Here is a 21,520-nt window from a genome sequence, read left to right as displayed (position 1 = left end):
TCTTAATATAAATATTCATTCAAGCTTTACAGTTAATCAGATTTTAAAAACCATTTCTGTTTGGTATTAACACAAGATTTCTCTGCTTTTTTTTTTATTTCTGCTACCCAGCAACCAACTGCAGTGCTGCTCTATTATAAAGATAACATATCAATTTCAATTATGTAGTTCTGACTAAAATTACCCACTGTAACGTTACTTACATAGAAATCCATGAAACAACACTGTGAAACACACAACCAGTGTGGTCTTCACTGTACTTCCAGCTCACACGCAGAGGTTAGATGGCAGTAAACAGGCAAGCAGCTCAGCTTGCAAGCAGTGGCTGAGTTATCTCATGTGAGCCATGACGTGACCCTCGACTTGCAGGTGCACAGTGTTTCCTTCTGTCTGCCACATTTAACTCCTCTAACAGTAAGAACAGAGTAAAATTCATGTGGCAAGAACCTGAATAAAATCTGAGCATTGATACTGGGCTTTGATGATGGTTTTATTATGCTGTTGTTGTTTTTTTTTTTTATGAGTAACTGACTAGCTTCACTTTAGTGAAATATTCCATATTCTGGTCTTTGTACCACACACACAAGAAGGATTTTGGATGGAGTATTACTTTAGCTATTCCAGACTGCATATTTATACCACTCAGAGGCTAAACTAAATAGCGTTTCTGCCAGCAGATAATTTTTTTGTAACAGAACTGAACAGTATCAAGTTAAATATCAAATTTAGTCTCTCACAATATTATTAGCAGCATACTGAAATTTGAGGGGTTGTGAAAGTGTGTTGCAGTTTGTGTCGCTCAGCCAGACTGCTGTCTTGTTGAAATGCTCGTCATGCTGTCACTAAGTTTTGTCTGTCTGTCCCCTCAGGCCAGAGTCACAGATCTCAAGTCCTGCGTCATCATCTTGAGGATTTTTAGAGACATGTGCAACAGACTGCCTGAGTGGCAGCCTCTCAAAGGATGGGTGGGTGATGGCCACAGAGTCAGAATTTCTTGTTTTACAGGGATGTCAAGATACTGATAAGAAGATAAATAGGAAATTTATAAGTCTATGTCTCAGGCTTCTGTTGCCTGGTGTGTGTGCAGGATGTGTATTGGCTCTGTGTCTCCAGCCCAAGAATCTCAGCTGTAAATGAGTCCGTTTATGCCTGGTCTCTCTGTCCGTCCTCTGCAGCCTCTGGAGCTGATCTGTGAAAAGGCCATAGCCACCTGCAACCGGCCACTGGGTCCAGGTGAGGCCCTTCGTCGCGTCATGGAATGCATTGCCTCAGGGATTCTTCTGCCAGGTCAGTGATCAATCATTCGCAGCAACCTCCAAGCTCCAACACTCTCTCTCTCTCCCTCTCTCTCTCTCTCTCTCTCTCTCTCTCTCTCTCTCTCTCTCTCTCTCTCTCTCTCTCTCTCTCTCTTCTAAGCTCCAGGCTACAGGTCGTCCAGGGCTGGTTTAACATTGTTTATGAACCCTGGGGTTGCTGCCCATAAAAAATGTGGTGAATTGCCAAGTAAGGTTTAGAAGCAGCACCTACATGTACATATAAACAGATGAACATGAACAACAGCAGAAATCAGACGGCAGAACTTTATCTGCTCATGTTGAAAATGTTTCACAAGGTTTTAAAGGTTTTAAAATCAGTTTGTCAAGGATTCATTTTGTTGTTGCAACTTTTGTAGACTGTGAAAAAATCCAGCAGTCAGATTTGTGCAGTTGACCTCAAATTATCAGATCAATCAAGAAGCAAAAATCAATCCAAAGTGAAATAAAAAGATTATTTTTATAGCAGCCAGGCACTGAATCGTGGGAACCATTGTGGCACATGAACAGGGTTCTTATGTAGACAGCACACGGTATCCCCTCTCTTTGATACATTCAACCATTTTAATCTTGTAAAATAATGAAACTCATTTTGCCAGAAATTAATATATGTGGGCTGTCAGTGGTTAAGAGTGGACCAGAGTGAATAAATCCAGTAATCAGACTCTTTGTTTAGAGAGGAGCAAAATGCAATTAGAGTTTGACAATGACATTGAAAGCAAGGACACTTGGAAAACAACATTAGAAAGAAAGGAAAAAGAAGTGTTATTGGATTTGAATGTGTGGGAATGTATTGACCAAGTATCTAAAATTACTGATCCGGTCTTTGTGATCAGTGTCTGCTTTATCAGTACATCTATTATAAAATGCACATTTTCTGTCATAGCACTTTAAAATGTGGATATTGTGGCTAAAGCAAAGCTGTAGCAGCTGTCAATGAAGTTAAAAAGAAAATTATGAAAATAAAAAACTCATTCAAGTGAAACACCAGGCAACTCTGCTGTGCTCCACTTTCTCTCTGCTCTGCTCATGTACCCTGATTACAAATGAAACACACACGTAAAGTTTAAAACAGGAATTAGCATAGGGATTGAAAACAGGGATTAACAGTAAGCAGCCAAACAAACTAAGAAGCCAACATGCATAAACTGTGTTTTTTATTCTCAAGAGAAACATTTTGGAAAATCTTTTAATGAATGCGTTTTAGGATCATCCTCATGTCGGGCTGCAACCTCTTCACACACAGGGTGTCATACAGATTCATGCACTGGATAGTAGTGTTGCATTTCATTCCAGGTGGTATTGGAGTATATCCTCTGAGCTTTTCTGTTTATTCTACAGCTGTCTGTGTGAAAAATGCTATCTGTCCAGCTCTAATCAATAGCAAGATGTGCACAGATTTGTTTTTTCCTCCACTGTTCTCTCTCCCTTTCTCTTTATCTGGGAAACGTTCAGCTCCCATGTTTGATCAGTGCAGAGCAGCAGCCAGTTAACCTTCGTGCTGGTGTTATTTGATTTTTTTAAATGTGGTTCAGGGTTCCCCACAGTATTGAAATGGCAGGCTGTTCCCTGAATGCCTCTGAATCATTGACGAGTCACTGCTGCATTCAGATTATACACAGTAGGAGTCTGTAAATTATGTATTTCTGTCTGGTGAAATTAAGCTCAAAGTGTATGTTGCTGATTGGAGACACCTTGTGTCTGACTCAGAACCCGATGTAAAAAACCTGATGTGTTCTTCCTTTATAGGAGGTCCAGGAGTTCATGACCCCTGTGAGAGGGAACCCACAGACGTCCTGTCTGACCTCAGTGCACAGCAGGCTGACGCTATCACAGACAGCGCACAGGTTATCCCACTAACTGAAAAAGCATTTCTTAATCTACATTTACATCTATATCACCAGCCCTTCTAAAATTATACAGTTTTTATTTTTTCTATAGTTTTTAATCTTTTATTTCATTTTCAATTTATATGATGATTCCATTTTCCATTTTCACCATTAATTGTCACAAACTGACTCGGAGATTGTGACAAGACAAAGGTTATATGTAAAACAAAAGTCATTTATGGTGCCTAAGGTTAACTCAAATGACTAGCAGAACGGGTCGATCAGCATTGAATGCAGTGTATGGATGTGTGGTTGATGTGCTATGAAGGTGATGAATCAGAATCAGAATTCCTTTATTTATCCCTGAGGGGAAATTCTGAAGGTGCAGACCAAAATAAAATAACGCAGGATGGATGCCACTTGTCAAAAGAGAGCGGCAGGAACAAACGTATGGGCCAGTTCGTAGAGTCCAAGAGCCCGGGTGAGCTTAATCAGGTGACCAGCGCCCACTGTCACTGTTTCCTGCCGAGGTTGACCTGGACAGCCTCCATGACAGTGGGACGTGAGTTACACAATCAATGAGTCATTAGAGCTTGAAATTGTCAGAAAAGAGACAGATACTAGAGATGATGATCTCTTATAGTTTGATGAGATACTTTTGTTTTTCATTCACTTCTCCCCCACTGGAGCAGTTATGGGTTTAATACTTTGCTCATGGGCACGGTGACTTTTAAGGAACATTGGAGCATTTCCCATCTACGTTAAAAGATTAGACTAGATTTCAACTGGTTTAACTCAGTCATGATAAGATGTCCTTAAATTTCGCCAAGTCTGGCATGTTGAAACTGCTGCGTAAAAAGATGCTCAACCTTTAATAAACAAAGGGGACACTTGCGAAAACACAAATTCACTCTGTGTGAAAACCTATGTCAAAAATCTGGAATGATTTGATATTTAAAGCTAAGTTGGGGATGTTAAGCATGTTCAGGAACCATTACAATCCAAACGAGTCAAGTGTACTTTAAAAACAGTTTCTCCCTGGAGGTGAATTGATGCTGTAAAACTTCATATGTTCTGATTTTAGATGTACTTTTTACTTAACTTAAATGATTTTAAGTTTTTAAGTCATTTGAGCTGCTGCTTTATGGATGTCATTTTAACGTTTCTCCCACTGAGCATTAAAAACTTTCCTTTCTGTTTTCCTGCTGTAAACCAGCAGCAGACAGTTACTGAACTGAGCATAATCATTAGCAGAGCTGTGAAAGAAGAACGGCATCAGCCATGCGATTCATGAGGCCATGAAACATCCCACCGGAGTGTACTTCACACACCGCCCACTGCACCAAAGTCAGCATTTCTTTGAGGAAACTGGATAAGCAACACTTCCCCTATGTTACACTTATTGAAGGAGGGTTATTTAAAGCGAGTCCTGGGCCACCCTGGTGAAGCCCCAAGCTCATGTCAGCACTATAAATAGCTGAGCGGCTGTAGAAGCTCGGGCTCTGACCTCAGATAAGCAGCCGCTCAGTGCTGTGGAGGCTTGATGAACTGGCAGCCTAATTAGCCACCTAATGAGCGTGAGAACACTCTTCCCCGTTTACACCCACACCAACACTACTGCTGCTGCTGCTGCTGCTGCTAACCGCTGCTGCCGTTTCTGCGGCACAGCACACAGAGAAACAAAGTCAGCCCGCAGGTGGAAAATGTGGGTTCAATGCTGAGAAATATATGACATCCTCAAATTCATCTTTCCTGCGCTCTCTCTCTCACTCTCTCTGTTTCTGCCTTCCTACCAGTCTGGAAGCATTCTTCTTTGTTTTTCCTGCTTTGTGCCCATTTTCTCTTTATTTCTCCCCTCCTTAATGCATGAAGTTTCTTCCAACAGAAGTAGTTGGTTTACATAAATTCTGTGTGTCTCACATTAAGTTTCCCCAATAATTAAGGCATATTGATCAGAAAATAAATGGTATTTTTACTGGCTCTTCTGGCTGTTCACCTCTGAGTGAGTGTTCTATTGCTTTACCAATACAGTGATGTGCCCTTATTCTGTCTATTCTGTGTGTGTGTGTGTGTGTGTGTGTGTGTGTTTTTCAGCATGCATTACGTCTCCTAGCCTTTGGACAGCTTTACAAGGTCTTGAATATGGATCCTCTACCTGCCAGCAAGCCCTCACCAAGACTGTTAGAAGGTGTGTGTTCAGCTCTGTGTGTGTTTTAATATGAATCTGTGAGTGGGAAAGTTTGTCTGGATGCTATTTAGTCTTTGTGTGTTTATGTTTATAATTTCTGTTTTCATCTGTGTGCATTGATATGTGTTTGGTTTCCTGTTTTTTTTTTTCCACCACATATTCTACTTTTCTTCTTTCCTTGCCACCCTTTAAAGCAGCTTATATAACTCCTCTGTTTAAATACATGCTGAATATGGATAACAATGATAGGAGATGTAGAGGTGACCCGTGTGTCCTCTCTGTCAGTCTGTGTGATGTTGCAGGTGATCAGTCTGTTTGTTTTTTTGCTCTGCAGGCGGCTGTCAGAAGAGGCTTCGGGAGGACGTCGGGTCAGATGACAGAGACTTCATCAAAAGGATGAAAGGTGACTTTCACCATCAACTCTCTTGTTTCAAAGAATCACAGTTGGCTCAGATGATCTAAATCCTCTTCCTCTCACCTCTGAAACGCAGAGTGGATTAATGAAGGGGTTAGAATACAAACAACTTAAGGCAGAGAGATAAATGGACTGTGGGGTTGGAGTTCAATTTCTCCAGATGATGCTGAATAACAACAGCATTATCTTGTTCACATTAAAATGTCTTCCAGGGTTAGGGTGTTACTTGATCATTCAGTAAGAGCTTGTGTTGGAGTATATTGATTGTGTTTTTAGATTATTGTTTTTTCCTGCTATGAAACGTTCAGCTTTTTTCCACTAACAATGCTGTACTGAAGCGTACTCGCACAGTGAAATAAATTAGAGGTCTGTGTGTTTGGACACAGTGCTAATGTCGGTCTGCAGGCCCAAACTGACCATTGGGACCATGAGGTGATTCGAGGGTTAGCTTGGTGTTAAGAATGCTAAATGAAATGTGTAAATCACAGCAAAACAAAACAACACAGACACTTATGACAGATATGTACACAAGCAAAGAGATGTGGTTATTGCTAGTAGGGACACCCTTAGACATCACAGCCAGGTTTCTTCATTCTGTTTTTAAAAAAAATAACAAATGGCACCTGATTCTTTTAGCCTTAATAATGGAACTGCAATTGACAAACTCTTGAAAATGTATTGGTCAAGCCTTCAACATGTGGAGACAGACTCCCCAGGAAAAAAACTAAGTGTTTGTCTATTGACAACATGTAAGGGGATATTGATTCAGGACACTGTTGCTCAGTTATAGCTAATGACAAAGACAAAAGACACTGGTGCTCACCGTGTGTGTGTTTGTGTGCCTGTGTGCTGGACAGCTGTAAACTACAGACCGGCTTTGTGTAAAAGGTGGAAAAGTGAGTCAGTGGAGCTGAAAGAAATGAGCAGTGAGGCTGAGTTTATCTTAGACATCAGGATGCTCTGAGGAGGATCAAACAGCCTGTCAGGTTAAAAAATGTCATTCTGCTGTCAGATAGTTTTCAGTTCAATCTCTGTATCAAAGGAGAGAAAATACCCTGAACCTGCCTGAATACGATCTGTTGTAGACAAGTGTTTGAATATCTGCAGTCATGTCTGATATCTTCACAGGATCATAGTAGGAATCAAGTTTAGTGCACTGAATTATCACCAACTCCGTCTCTATCACTGTATAACAAAGTGGCATTATTCACTGTATCACCCAGCCGTATTAAACGGATGAAAAGACAAGTTAAAATTAAGGAGGTTTTGCGGCAGTGGATTTTAAGTGAAACATTTCCTCGAAGCAGAAACATGTGTGAAGTTATCAGATTTCCAAATTCCTGCCAGTGGGAGAAAAAAGAAGCAAAGGAAGCTGCTGGAGCTAAAAGAAGCTTCCAGTAAGGACATAAAGAAACACTGTTCCAGAGTACAGAACAGTGTTTTGCAACCATCCACCCCTTCATCACAACATAACAGAGGTTTATTCAGCTCATTGTGTTGTCAAGTGACACTGAAATTCTTGTCAGTATCAAACAATATGTACTGGAGGACAAACACTGATGAAATAACATAAGACTTTATTGTGAGGAAGAAATCATAAAGAACTACTCAAATTAAATGAAATGCAAAGAAAAAATGAAGGAAATTAGAGAGGTGATATTTTAAAAAAAGCTATAAACAATTGAAAAAAATCTCTGTTCAAACAATACACAATATTTATTGGACAGATAAATTATCTGGCCAGTAATTGGTAATTTTAGTTCCAGTAATTGGAAGCAGGAGAAGAACAAGCACACCACTCGTGGTGTCAAACTGCTGCATAATGTAGACTATAGAGCCCATCATGTTGTTGCTGGTGTGGACATTTCACAGTTTCAGAGGAAGACAACAGGAATTTTAATTTGCAGTACATGTTCAGAGAGGAAGGAAATATTCTTATTAGATCTTATTAGCGTTCTGGAATATTAAATCGTCCATCTTTGCTCTCTACATCTTTCTTCCCCTTAAGTTTAAACTCAGATGAGGAACTTCTTTTTAAAATACAAAAATTGTGAAATTTTATCAGTATCGGCCATGAGAAGCAGGTAATTATTGGTTATTTGTATCAGTTTTAAAAATACATATCATGTGCCCCTATTATTTACAAAGTTTCCCTTTCCAGAGAAACGTTAGTGTGATGGTGGGGTGTGTATCCCTGTGTGTTGTCTGGGGCAACAGCCCCTGGAAGGGTCTGCCTAAGCAAACTGGTCTCAGGGGAAGGGCCAGAATTAGAGCGATGCACGCACCTTGATGAATCGGCCAAGAAGGAGGTGCAGCACTTCACCCAGAAAAGGGAAACTGGTGCCCCCTCCCAGAGCCAGATATTGGAGTGGAGCTTGTTGATGAGCATCTGGTGTACGAGTCTTGATTGATGGGAACATCCCATAATAATTGTATGGAGCCTCCGCCCTGTGGGCCCACCACTCACAGGGATAGGCATGGGGCCTTGTGCCTTGTAAGCCAAGTAACAAGAAAAGGCAGAGAACTAGGCATGCTTACTGGTTCTAGGGATGTGGAACATCACCTGTCTGACAGGAGGGGAACTGGAGCTGCTGCCAGAGCGACTTCTATGCACAGCACTGTTTCTGGAGCAAAACTGCTGGAGAGCTTCTTTTTTTTTTGAGGCTGCCAAAAGTAAAAGGTGTTGGGTAGGTGAGAGGATGCTCACAAGCCTCCAGCTGAGGGACACTGTCTGAGTTCTCCTTAGAGAATTTGAGGGTCACCTCTATGTGACCACGATTTACTGAGGGGGAGAGTCTGACTGTGGTGTGTGAATTAACTGGGGCATTTTATTTTCTGTATTATTTCCTTGAGCTGACTTGGGGACTTAATAAGTAGCCACCATAATGATTTACATTCTTAAATAGCCATCACGCATAGTCATAATAAGGCGGATTGAAGGGCCGGGCGACCGTTTGCATTTTGATATCGTTCAGTCGAAGATAAATGAGATTGCTGCTAGGCAATCAGTTCACCGTGGGGTACATAAATAAATTGCCAGCATGGTCTGAGAGATGTCAACCCTTCTTACTAATGGTTAAAACTATAAACAACACAAACTGACAAATTACCACACGTTTTCAGTGGTTGTTGGGCTTCACCTTGGAACTTAAGGCACGGCCAGGTGAGGAGAGAGCCTTTCTTTGGAGGTTCTCTAACAAGGTCTAGAACCTGGGCTATTCCCAGAATTCACTGGAGGTATTGTATATCTTAGCTGGCCTCAGAACGTGCTGGAAAACATGGCTAGGGAGAAGGATGTTTGGAATATCTTGCTCAGCCTTCTACTTCCCGTGGCTCAATTCCTAGCCTGAGCATTAACAATCTCCACAGGCACAGCCTCACCCTCCAGGGCCAGGGAGAGCAGCTTACAGTCAGTGGCTGTTTATTTTCTGTGCTCTGCATTTTGAAAGGAGGAATGAGCAGTCTTGTAGTACCTGCAGAGCACTTCCCACATCTTATACTGTAAAGAGACAGGACCAACCAACAGAGGAACTTAAAACCCAATGCAAGAGAGCAATGCAAGAGAGCAAAGAAGTAGTTCAAACAAGCTATCACTGTCATGACCCTCTGGGAGGTGCGCTTCTCTTTAATATCTGTGAACAAAGTTTAAATGTAGTTTCAGTCAGCGACAACTCTATGTGAAGTGTGACGTATGTCATTAGTTCCGACTTTGTGCTGCAGTGTGTTGACCCTGATTAACTCTGCAGTCGTTTTTCTTGGCTGACACATCATCATGTGGTGGTGTCAAAATTTGATTCGGATGGATCCCCAACTGCTGTTATGGCAATATATTTTACTTGTCTTTTACTGGTAGTCATGTTTTATGTACAGACAATAACTTTCACTTCATTTTTTTTCACTAAACATTTGAGCAGTTTCATTAGTTAGTTTTGTTTGTGTTTGCTAACCTATCATTGGTTTACTCTGATCTGACGCAGTTGACGAGTTGATGATTTGGAAACCAAAGGGCTTTCATTTGGTTCGCTTTATTTTCACACAGAAAAAATTTAAAGTGATGCATACTGCATCCAAGGTCGTTAAGAAGCTCTTATCCCCCCAAAGCTCAAGGGGGAACGTACTTCTTTGCTAGTCTAGGTCCGACCTACATTCACTCCCTGGCTAGCTGCTGGCACTGCTGACTTCAAGCACACCTGGAAGCCATTTAAGCACAAGTACAAATGAGTTTGAGTTACCCAGACTAAACGTAATGCCCTAAATGACAACTAAGCTGTCCCTTCTCCAATGGCCACAGCTTCCACTCCTCTATCTTTCCCTCCCTCCCTCTCTTTCTCCCTCCCTCTCTCTCTCTCTCTCCCTCTCTCTCTCTTTCTCTTTCTCTTTCTCTTTCTCTGTGTCTCTCCATCCTGTCTGTTGCTGTCACAGTAATTAAACCAGCTCTCGCTGGGACAATCGTCCCCAGCAACTCTCATCTGCTCTCAGTTCAAAGGAGGTGATAGGAGGCAGAGATAGACAGGGATTAATACTGCAGGCTGCTGCCACACTATTATCTCACTGCCTCCCACCCTGTGTGCACTCGCGCAGACACACACATTGGTGTCCGAGCATGCACATACACCTCCTTACACACGCAGTGCATTAACAACCCCCTTCTCTTCCTCTCAGCACCTGTCCATCAGCACCTTCACATCTCCTCCTTGCACAGCGTCTCCATCCATATTCATACTCCATATGAACCACCTTTCAGTCTTAAGTGCCTGTCAGAGGCTCACAGTCATTACACAGTGACCGCGGGACAAAACACAAGTATGTGTAGGAGCCGCTGTACGCTTCACCGGCATGAGGTATTCAGTGACACCTTTTGCACAGAAGGGAGAATTTGTGACTCTATAGCTGCCTAATCTGACACTGTGCCTATCTTAGCAAACAAAAGTGTTGTGTGGTCTGAATCTGGCTTTAAATATCTACAGTGATGTGCAGAATGATCATGTTGTCCAAGTTAAAGCTTAGCCATTTGTGTTTCAGAAGCTGCTTTGTTTGAAAGATGTAAATTGTTGGCAGCTTTCAGTTTGTGTGAAATTTTACAAAATAAGCAATGCCATGTATTTCGTGATCTTCATTCGTGAAGGCCTCAGAAAGTTGGCTATGTTACTGTATAACTTTAGTTTAAGAGTAGAAGCTTAAGAGTAAATCGCTGTTGCACCACCCACTAGTATGTTTATTTCTTCCTGAAACACCATCAGATGTGGTTGGGTTGGTGAATACTATGGTGCTGTGTGCAGCTTGCTGATGTTCCTACAGGATTTTGAGAGAGTAATATTTTAATGTCAACCCTTTGTGTGTGAGCGTGGGCCTCAGAGCTCTCATTCAGACTGATCAGTTTAAGAGCTGTAGGAAGATGAATTGAAAACTAGGGTACCTTGAAACCTTCAGATGGATCAATGGTAAAGTCTGATTCACATTAACCTCAAACCTTGCAGGAGCAGAAGCCTTATGAAATGTCTGATCCCTCTGACTTGAAAGAGTTCCCTTTGAAAAAAGCATCTCAGAAAGCAGAAATCAAGTGCGGTATGTAAGTTGCATTTCTTATACAGTAGTATTGAAGGTTATGACTGCAATCGACAATCGACTCATTTTAATTCAGTAAGTGTTTACAGACCGAACCAAGTCAAACTAATCTTTTGTGTCTTGAAAGCACAGTTGACAAAGTTGGCCAAAAAGCATTTAATAAGGAGACAGTCAGCAGTTTATAATAGATGTCACCAAGTGTCACGATTTCATTTTCAATTCATCTGTGAAATATTACTGCTCAGGTGCTCTGGGGAAGTGCAAAGCGCTCCTCATTTCTTGTCAGTGTGGGGCTGTGAAGTGGCTCTAACTCTGAGTGTCATCAGTGTAACACCAGGGGCAGTGTCAGTCATCTCAGTCTCATCAGCTGGTTATTAACAGCGACGAGAGAGCATCCAGTGAAATGGCTTCTGAAACTTCCTAGATCTGTATTCAAGTGAGCGCCGTAGATGATTCCTTATTCCTCTTTTTTTTATTGATGGAACTCGACCTGTGTTCGCGCACAAGAGCTCATCAAGGTGCGTGTTTTTCGGTTTTATGTGTCAGTCTTTTCTTCACTCTGAAATTCATTTTGTCAGCACATGTTTTGAAATGTTGAGGAAAAAAGGAAGAATGCATGCAGAAATCTACCACAGCTAAAACCTAAATGCATATACATGGTCAGTGAAAGCTGCTGCCTGTATTGTTGGTTTAAAACTTACATATTGTCTAACAGCAGCAGTACCATTCCCGAATATTGCAGTCCTTCAGTCTACCGCATATTGCTGAGTTGGTCAAATTGCACTTTATGTGTCATCTCATCATCTTGGAATGACATTTACTTGGATGTGGATGTTATGAAAATTTTTTGTACATTTCTGTGTGGGTGAGGTGGAAAATGTTTTCCTTACTTCAGTCAATTTATAAAGTAAATTAATTACTTTATTAATTATGAATTATCTTTATTGTGTTTGAAATCAAAAACCCTTAGCTAACAAATGATATGTATCTCTTCTCCTTTAGTTCTGGACTGGAGGATGACAGATCCAAACCACCCCATGAATGCTCTGATGCGTCTAAATCAGATCCACCCTGGCCTTCAGTACCGCCTGTTGTCCCAGTCCGGCCCAGTGCACGCCCCAGTCTTTACCATGTCTGTGGACATACAGGGAACCACCTACCAGGCCACCGGGAACTCTAAGAGAACCGCCAAGCTCCAAGTGGCCCTCAAGGTATTCAACTGAGTTCAAACTGTTACTTCAGAAAAAATCATTGAAATCTTGGACTGGCAGTTTAGTGACGTCTGGACATTGAAATACAAATATCATTAATAAAACTGTAGATATTTCTTAAATCCGAGATCCATCTGCATCACAGTCAGTGCAGCTCAACTCTGTAGCAGCCCAGTACCATTCCACAGTCCACATGTGGAAGAGATTGGATTGTCATGAAACTTAGTACAGCTATTCAAAACTGAATGATATCTCTGCCTGAATTTGTGATCGTTTTTTCCCCCAGCATGGTGAGCATTTAGGGTTTTGAGTAAAATGTACTGAAAACTATTGACTATGAACTTTGGAACAAATGTGATGATCTCTTTAACTTTTCATCAAGCAGCATCATAACCAAATGCCTGTGAACTATAATTACATTCCCATCAGCCTCAGCCTTTGTGTTTTGTGCTAGTTAGAAAATGTTAGCATACCAACGCACTAAGACGGTGAACGTGATTTTTTATTATTAAACTTTTCATTACTATTTTTATTACATACATTGCAGATCTACAAACCATATACCAAATTTAAAAAAACAATCCAAATAGTGACACACTGATACGGACATGGCCAAAATGTGTCATTTTGCCCCCCACAACACTCGTTGGGACATTATGGTATTTCAGAATATCATAAGTTACAACCCCGCTTCCAAAGTAGTTGGATCCTGTGTAAAACGTAAATGTAAGCAGAATTTAATTATTCGTTAACAAATTGTGTTTCCCACAACGGTTTTATGTTTTCATGAGCACATGTAGTAATACCTGTCTGGAACTTTCCATGGGCAAACAAGTTCATAGTTCATAGTATCATGAGTGGGTATGAAAGCGGCATCCTCAAAAGGCTCAGTTGCTCACAGGCAGGGAACGGTGAGGTTCACTGCTTTGTGAAACACAGGATTTGTGTTTTTTTGAGCAGTTCACAACTTTCCCAGCCTTTTCTTGACCCTGTCCCAACTTTTCTGAAACATGAAATTCAGAATAAGCATAATTTATGAAAACCAATGACACCGATGAGGTGAAATGTGTTGTCAGTCCTCTCTTGGCCCTTTACTGTCGTTTGTCACTCGTTCTTCATTTCAAAATGTCTGATGATTTAACACTTGTACATTAACTTAGGCAAAGAAACAGCTGAACTGAAAAGAGAGAATGTTCTTTTTGTGATGAGACTTTTATTGAACTTGTTAAGTTTGAGAGCTCACACTTTGTCATACACATTTATTCAATGAGTTACACATTCACACGTCAGAGCTGCCCAGTACAGCCGGCCTCAGTGTTGTTGTTGTTGTTGTTGATGATGGCCACTTTAAAGCCCAACTACAGCAGCTGTTAGGTGGTTGAGTGCGTTGCTTAAGGACAGCTCAGCCACAGATGATGGAAGTGTGATTCATTTCCTGTCTGTGGTGAGTTTAGGGACTGTCAGAGCATTATAGAAAGTTTACCAGTTGCTTTTCTAATTAGGTAGTGGTCAGCTTGAAAGTAGTTGCAACCACCCTGTTAAGATGTTTACTGAAAGCTAATGAGATGGTCCTGAACACTGTGTGTCTTGGATGTGTTATTCCCTCCTCAGGCGCTGCAGGCTCTGGGCTTTGTGCTTGGCGGCGACGGAGACGTGGATTCGCTAAGCGCCGACGAGAAGTCAGATGGTGAAGGCAAAAACGACAGGATGTCCACCAGCTCCAGCTCCACCTCCATCACCTCCTCCACAGACACACAGGAGGTGGGCAGCCCACAGAGAAAAACACTGGCATTATTAACACGTACATATGAGGATTAGACTGGGGCACAGACGGCCAGTGGCCTTTTGTGAAATATCAGTGTCACCAATGTGTGATGTGATGATCAATATTCTTAAGTGAAAGTGTCATCCTGCCAAAAACCAAGCTGCAAACCCTCAGTTTCAGTCATCTGCCTCTCATACAGTTGAGTTGTTTTGGAGTATTGCCCCTGAAATATGTGGATGACATCTAGCTTTTATTTCTGCAGAGGTTGAATTCACTTTGTACAAAAGCATCTGCCTATAAAATGTAATATTGTTGTCTTGCTGAGGCTTTTCCAGCTTCAGCACATCAGTGCAGTTCAGTAGGAATCACAGAATACTCGCAGCAACTGACAAGCAAATCCTTCTCATGTTGGTATGTTTCAGTAAAATAGTACAATATACATATAAACAATACACATACACTATATACAATAGTACCTATAAGTAATAATAAGAGTAATAATACTTTTCCAAACAGTAGGGATGACATCAAGGGTGATACTGATTACTGACATACATTTGCAATAAAAATGAAAACCTAGGTATCAAAATTTAAAATAACTACTCACTGTACTAGTGACTTAACTTGTGTACATTTATTTGATAACATTATCTACTAGTTAACTTTGCCAGTTTGGATTATTAATACAAAATAAACATGTACTATCATGCACAGTTACTTGTAAATTATCTTTAAAATCTGGCAATGGGACAAAGATGAATATCAGATGTGATAATTGGTCTGTCCTTTAAAAGCAGCTTCATGAAGTGTTTGAAAGAGCAAACTGAATACAGATGGAAGCACAGTGAAGACAACAACATAAAGTAGAGCTAAATGAAAGCTAGTCATCACAGGCTAGTTAGGAATCATTATGACAGATGCAGGATGTGACTTAAGCACTTTGATACATTTTGTAATATATAACAAATGTAAGGCTTGTGTCATTGACTCTCTCTCTCTCTCTGTCGGTCTGTAGTCCAGAGCTCCTGGTCCGATTCTGACGGCAGGAGGGAAAAACCCGGTGATGGAACTCAATGAGAAACGCCGTGGTCTCAAATACGAGCTGATATCAGAGACCGGCAGCAGCTACGACAAACGCTTTATCATTGAGGTACAAATAAACACACACACGCACACACACACACACACACACACACACACACACACACACACCTCCATTTCATAGATTTTCTGTCTTCCTTTCAGAGGGTCTTATTAGGAATTGATGAGAGAGGGAACGTGTTTGATGTTGGGCATCTCAGTGCTTCCTGCATATCAAAAATGTCTTCCCACATTTCAGAAAAGCTACAAAGACAGCTGAACACGAAACTAATTTAATCCTGTGAAATCAATTGAAATCACTTTTTTTAACATGTAGTTTGGCTACAAATATGTTTTTGGTTACCACGCCTTTGGGGATTATTTCTGTAACACTCATAGGTGATAGGTGATTAAAGTAACATACACGCTTGTGAAAATATATTTTTTTTTATTTCTGTTTTTGAATTAACAAAAGAAGAACTGTATTTTGCATGAGCAGTGATACCCACAGTGATTAAGAGCAGAGAAACAACAAAGAATCGGGCCATAAGGAGCTTTGCATATTCTTACCCCAACACCCGTACTCTTTTCATGTGAGCTGTTATTGTAAGAGTCCCTGGTCAGATTTACTAAACTCTCTTAACTGCACAAACTTGTTGGATGTCACATATTTCTGCCAGTTGAGGTGTGCGTCTGTGAGATGCTATTATTAATATGGTATAAGGCTTCCTGTTCTGCACTATTTGTGGACAAGTTTCATTAAGTAAAATTTTACCAAAAGAATAAAAAGATGAAGTTCAAACCTCAAAGCTTCACGTCTTGCTGTCAAAAAGTCCACACTTATACGTATAAGAGGCCTTGAAAGATTTTGAAAATATGAATAACACAGCTATCAACGCTTTGTCATCAGGCCATAGCTGTTTTGTCACAGAAATAAGAGAAAATTGTTTAAAATTAAGTTTGATGCTAAAAAACATCTTTTGAAAGCAAAGTTTTCCATGACTAATATGAGTCACAGAGCTATTGGATGGGGAAATGGGGAACTGAACTGCATATTCATTTCTCATTAACACAGTTAAATGTTTTAATTTCTCATATTTAAACTCCATAAATTCTCATCAAATTCCTGTACTGGTATTTGAGTGTTTTGAGTAAAGCTCACAAAGTTTGAGAGCCGATGTCAAACGTACAGTGCAGGAACACTGGCTCACAGGAAATAAGCGATGTGATTGTCAAGTTAACTTCAGGGGAATTAGTTGTTAACATCCCTAATTCTGGGCTGTAACTAACAATTATTATATTATCAATTACTCTGCCGATTATTTTCTTGTCCAGTCATTTAAATCAAAGCCTTAAAAGTGCCCAGTTTTCTAAAGCTTAAGAAGATGTCTTTAAAGTTGATTGTTTAGTCAGTCTGACAGTCCAGATGCCTAAAGACACTTGATTGCCATCAGATGCGATGAAGAAAAACAACAAATGCTCATAATTTAGAAGATGGAAACAGAAAATCACTTGGTTAATCTGTTGTCAGAATTTAAAAAAATCTAAATTCTTGTAATTTCTTGACATTTTGCTGACAATCAGATAATTTTTTATTAGTTTTTAGCTCTAATTCTGTGAATCTGCTAATCAGTTAATCATTTATCTCTGCAACAAACATCAGGACAAAAAGTAAACATTAGTTTGTATACAAAAAGCATCAGATTACAACGTCACCTCTGTGTACTGTGGGCCATGACAGGTGGAGGTGGACAAGCAGGTTTTTCGAGGGACAGGACCCAATAAAAAAGTAGCCAAAGCCAGTGCAGCGTTAGCCGCCCTGAACAGCCTGTTCTCTGGCTCCAAATCTACGACCAACAAGAAGAAACGGCCCAACCCTCCTGTGAGTAAATGAAGCCCTACTGTAGCCATCCTGAAATGATACACCATCATGTCACAGTGCTGATGTGTCCTGGGTGTGTGTGTGTGTGTGTGTGTGTGTGTGTGTGTAGCCAAAGAGACCCGTAGCCTCGGTGCTGACCATACCGGCCCTCACTGCCAGACCTCCACGAGTGCCGGTCATCCCCAGAGCACCATACATCAGCACCCCACCCACACATGGGTACATCCCCCCAGGTGAGTCCAGATGCTTGACAAGCTCCCTGAACATATCCCACATTGGAACAGTTTGACATCAGAAAATTACAAGTCAAGGTTATAAGATTAAGACCGAGAACCAATTATGTTGTAGCTAAACCTATAGTTTGAACTTCTTTTTTTTCACATCACATGAGGCAGGAGAAATTATGTTTCTGGGTTGTTGATCTGTCCCATTCTTGTGAATGCGACATGTCTGGAAGGCCTTGAGGGAATTTTTTTCATATTTGGCACTGACGTCCAGTTGGACTCAGAGATGAACTGATTAGAATTTGGTAATCAAAGTTTAACGCACATTTTTTAGCATATTTTAACTCAAGAGTTCATGTGCTAACAATGACAACAGCTTCACTGTTATATCATGTTCTCTGCTACTGGGTTGAATTTTTAGGTAGAATTTTTACCTCCTTCATGTTCGTCAGAATCAGCTTTATTGGCCAACACATACAAGGAGGTCTTTTGTTTCTCTCAGTGAACTCATACATTAATGGACATACAGCAGTATTCCACCAGATGCTCACTGGTTTTGCTGATTTTGAACTTCAGGTGATGAAGCTCTCTATCAGTTCTCCTCTGTAAAAATTGTCCAGCTCGCTCTCACTTATGAAAACGTCGTGTCTCATCACTGTGCACAATAAGTTAAAATGACAACTTGGCATTTTTCAGGGGGTTGGAGCTGAATTATTTCTGAAGTGTTGGCACATGGATTTTGTTGTTGGACAGAGACAGAGAGACAGTTTCTTTGTTTCCAGTCTTGATGCTAAGCTAACAGGAGCTGACAATATTTTGGTACGGATGTGGCATTTTACAAAGTAGATGATTATTCAAAGAATAATCAATAAACTAATGGATAAGGTAAATAAAAGTGAACAGCAACCCCACGCTCAACTTAATACATTATAAATGATAACCCTAAATGCACAGAGAATACACAGCTTCTCTGAAGTTGTACAATCCTCTAAATGCATTACTTAACTGTCAAACAAATATTAAGAAATCTTTCATGTCTGTCTGGATCTGTATCAAAATGCACACAGTGGTAGACAACCATAAGACAAAACAGTATTTGAGTAAGTGCAGGTTCTCACAGAAAATAATCACTTGTTTATTGGCCTATGGTAGAGCTTTCCACAATGGTTTGTTGATATCTGTCTACATGGTTTTGAAGTATCCTGTGAAACCAACAGGATAGTAAACACCACTTTCTTGGCTTTCAGAAGTTGTTGATGATGGATCATCTGACTAAACTGGATACATTAATACAGTTTATGTTTTCTGTGTAGTAATTACACTATATCATACTTCCTGCTTTCCTTACAGGTTTTGGTGCTCCGTACGGTTACAGCCCTGCAGGCGCCCTCCCTCCCTACGGTAAACTCACTATCCCTCTAGCTATTTGATCAATAATCCATCAATTTGATTTGTTCATCGCTACATCCCAGTATTTGAGTTCTTTTTTTTTGTTGCTTTTTTGCTTTTCCTCAGGTTTTCCCTCCAGAATGCCCTCAGTAGTTGTCCCAGTCATCAGAGTACCCACAGCATACCCTGTCACCCACCTCTACCACTACTAGGACACTTACCGCACCTCACATCATCTCACCTCACTTCACCCACTTGTTAAAGTTACATTCTGACTTTTTACTGTCCCTTCATGACAAAAGTTTAAAAAAGCAGCACTGGAATCCACAATTGTTTGACTATAATCCTGAATCAGCTTCAGACCCTCCAGTGTCATTGTTGTGCAGCATGTTCCCCCTGTGCTGCCCTAGAAACCAGCTAGATTAAATTAGCCATCTGAAATTTGGACAACAGTTTGATTGCTATGTGTGTGAATGCAAGTTTGACAAACCAGCTCTTTGATCATCAAACCATTGTGCAATGAAAAACTGAGTTCAGCATTCAGTGAGCTGCAGAGTGTGAAAGACTGGTCAGATACATATCACACAGTAGGAGGCTAAACATCTACTACTGGGTACTGAATCAAGCTAAACTAACTCAAACTAGATATGCAGACACTATTTGGAAGCCTCCAAGAAGGCCACGTGAGCACATCAGCTGCTAAATATCCAATGTAGGAACCTAAATAAATAACCCTATAAAATAAATAAACATCATGTTGGGAACTAAAGAAGCAGTTCTTCCACTGTGGCTGCTTTTTTTAGTTCCCATATCGATGTTACATTTCCTAAACAAAATATCCACCATGATGAACTGACTAAATAAACAGCCAAAGTACAGAACTAACTGAATATTCACCATCACGAGAGAGAGAAAAAAATAGCCTTTGTGGGGAACAAACAAAAACACCAACTATTAGCTATTCAGTAATGGTAGGAAGTAGTAGTATGAATCTATATTAATATCCACCGTAAAAAGAAAGAAAAGCCGAACATCTTTGCTTGGAATTAAAATTCCAGAGGTGAATGTCTGTTATAATGGATACTTAGTACTGTAGTTTTTGCTTTTATGTTTGATATAGGAAATATAGAGAGCTAAAATCCTTTATGGGAATTAAAACCAGTGACTTATAAATTGTCATTATAGGGGGCTTAAAAATATGTGCTGACTACTAAATATCCAGTGCAGGGAACTTAATAACTGTAGCCGTGAGGAACTAAAGAGCAAACGCTTGATTAGAAAAGTGATGTAGATAATGTGTAATTCTTTGTTAATAGTTTAATTATTCCTTCAAGAATCTCTCGTGCATATGAATGCTGTTTTGTATTTTCATTTCTGTCTGTTTTCTGTTGATTTTCTACATTTCTGTGGAGAGAGAGGGAAAAAAATGGTTTACATTATTCTGTGCACTGAGAAAACCTTTTTCCTTTTGTTTGCATATTTAATGTCGAGTTTACAGTTACTTGTTGAGTATTGGAGCTGTTGAGCCATTTTGTGTTGAGTTAAAATACTTTCTTTTCAGAGAGAAATTTTATTTTGACCTGTTTGTAGGTCATGCTCTGTTTGAATAAATGAATATTTTTGTCAATAGCTGAGTAACTTGTGTTTCATAAATGTTTAATCATTGCTCATACACATTTTATCCACTCACCCTGGTAAGATTCACTCTTATTTTTATTACCCAATAATAAATGATACTGCCTGCCACAGTAGATACTATCATAAAATACAGTTTACATTATGTTCAGATACTGAATAAGTTTACTTACACAGCATAACCATTTACAGCCTGCACTTAGTCATTAAGCTTTATTCACTGATGGAAAGTGATTTCTGCTTTCCACTTCATCAGCTGTATCATTAGACATATCATTTCTGATCCTTAACTCAGGGATCAGAAACACATAAAAATACTTCATGTGTCTACTGAAAAGCTTTTAATAGACAACTAAGATTTATTATTAATACAAACATTGTACTCACCTCGTTAATTGCTGATGTCACTAAAAAGAAGTCGAGTAACACAAACACCCACATACACAAACAGGTTAGCCAAATGCACTAGGAAAGCAAAAGCAAACAGTAAAATTTTGCCCACACTGTTTTAAACATCCATCAAACTTAACAGATAGTTCTGCTGTTGGGGGACAAAAAAGAAAAAAATTTTTCATCATAACAAGCAATGAAAACCAATTTTATTATGAACCAAAAGGCTCACCTTTACTTATCAAACCAACAATTGTATTAGTTTGTGATTTAATGAATTGTAGCCTGCTTCATAGGGGTACAGCGGATCACAAAATTTGAGCAAACATTAGCGTAATAAGATCTATCTAAAATGACAGAAACAATATTTGGGAAAAATGTATTTTTTTAGTTTGGCCCATGTCCCATCTGCTAACATCAAAGGGGAGGAGTCTATGACCAGTACTGCAACCAGCCACCAGGGGGTGATCAAAATGTTTTGGTTTCACTTTAGAGGACCTCTCATGTTATTCATTTTTATACACTGTCAATGGGTGACACCAATTTCATCGACAGTTATCCAGTTAAACGATGACATGATAAGTGGAGGCTCACCTGTGGATATATCACAATGAGCTAGTATGTCTATAATTCT

At 40.0% G+C, this 21,520-nt stretch overlaps 1 protein-coding gene across 1 annotated transcript in view; it reads left to right on the top strand.

The window, feature by feature from the left end:
• The window catches only part of LOC124057514 (spermatid perinuclear RNA-binding protein-like), a 61,829-nt gene extending 42,348 nt beyond the window's left edge, over positions 1 to 19,481 (top strand). Inside the window, exons 7-18 of the mRNA XM_046385862.1 lie at positions 870 to 965; positions 1,176 to 1,287; positions 3,063 to 3,160; positions 5,237 to 5,330; positions 5,665 to 5,733; positions 12,313 to 12,521; positions 14,133 to 14,282; positions 15,302 to 15,436; positions 17,108 to 17,248; positions 17,358 to 17,481; positions 18,823 to 18,873; positions 18,988 to 19,481. Coding sequence (XP_046241818.1) covers positions 870 to 965; positions 1,176 to 1,287; positions 3,063 to 3,160; positions 5,237 to 5,330; positions 5,665 to 5,733; positions 12,313 to 12,521; positions 14,133 to 14,282; positions 15,302 to 15,436; positions 17,108 to 17,248; positions 17,358 to 17,481; positions 18,823 to 18,873; positions 18,988 to 19,073 — 1,365 coding nt within the window. The 3' untranslated portion in view covers positions 19,074 to 19,481. The remainder of the gene's footprint in view (positions 1 to 869; positions 966 to 1,175; positions 1,288 to 3,062; positions 3,161 to 5,236; positions 5,331 to 5,664; positions 5,734 to 12,312; positions 12,522 to 14,132; positions 14,283 to 15,301; positions 15,437 to 17,107; positions 17,249 to 17,357; positions 17,482 to 18,822; positions 18,874 to 18,987) is intronic.
• Positions 19,482 to 21,520: the final 2,039 nt, after the last annotated feature.

This window comes from Scatophagus argus, chromosome 4 (assembly GCF_020382885.2).
Source record: "Scatophagus argus isolate fScaArg1 chromosome 4, fScaArg1.pri, whole genome shotgun sequence".
Classification (NCBI taxonomy): domain Eukaryota; kingdom Metazoa; phylum Chordata; class Actinopteri; family Scatophagidae; genus Scatophagus; species Scatophagus argus.
This window is presented reverse-complemented; position numbering and strand designations above follow the sequence as displayed.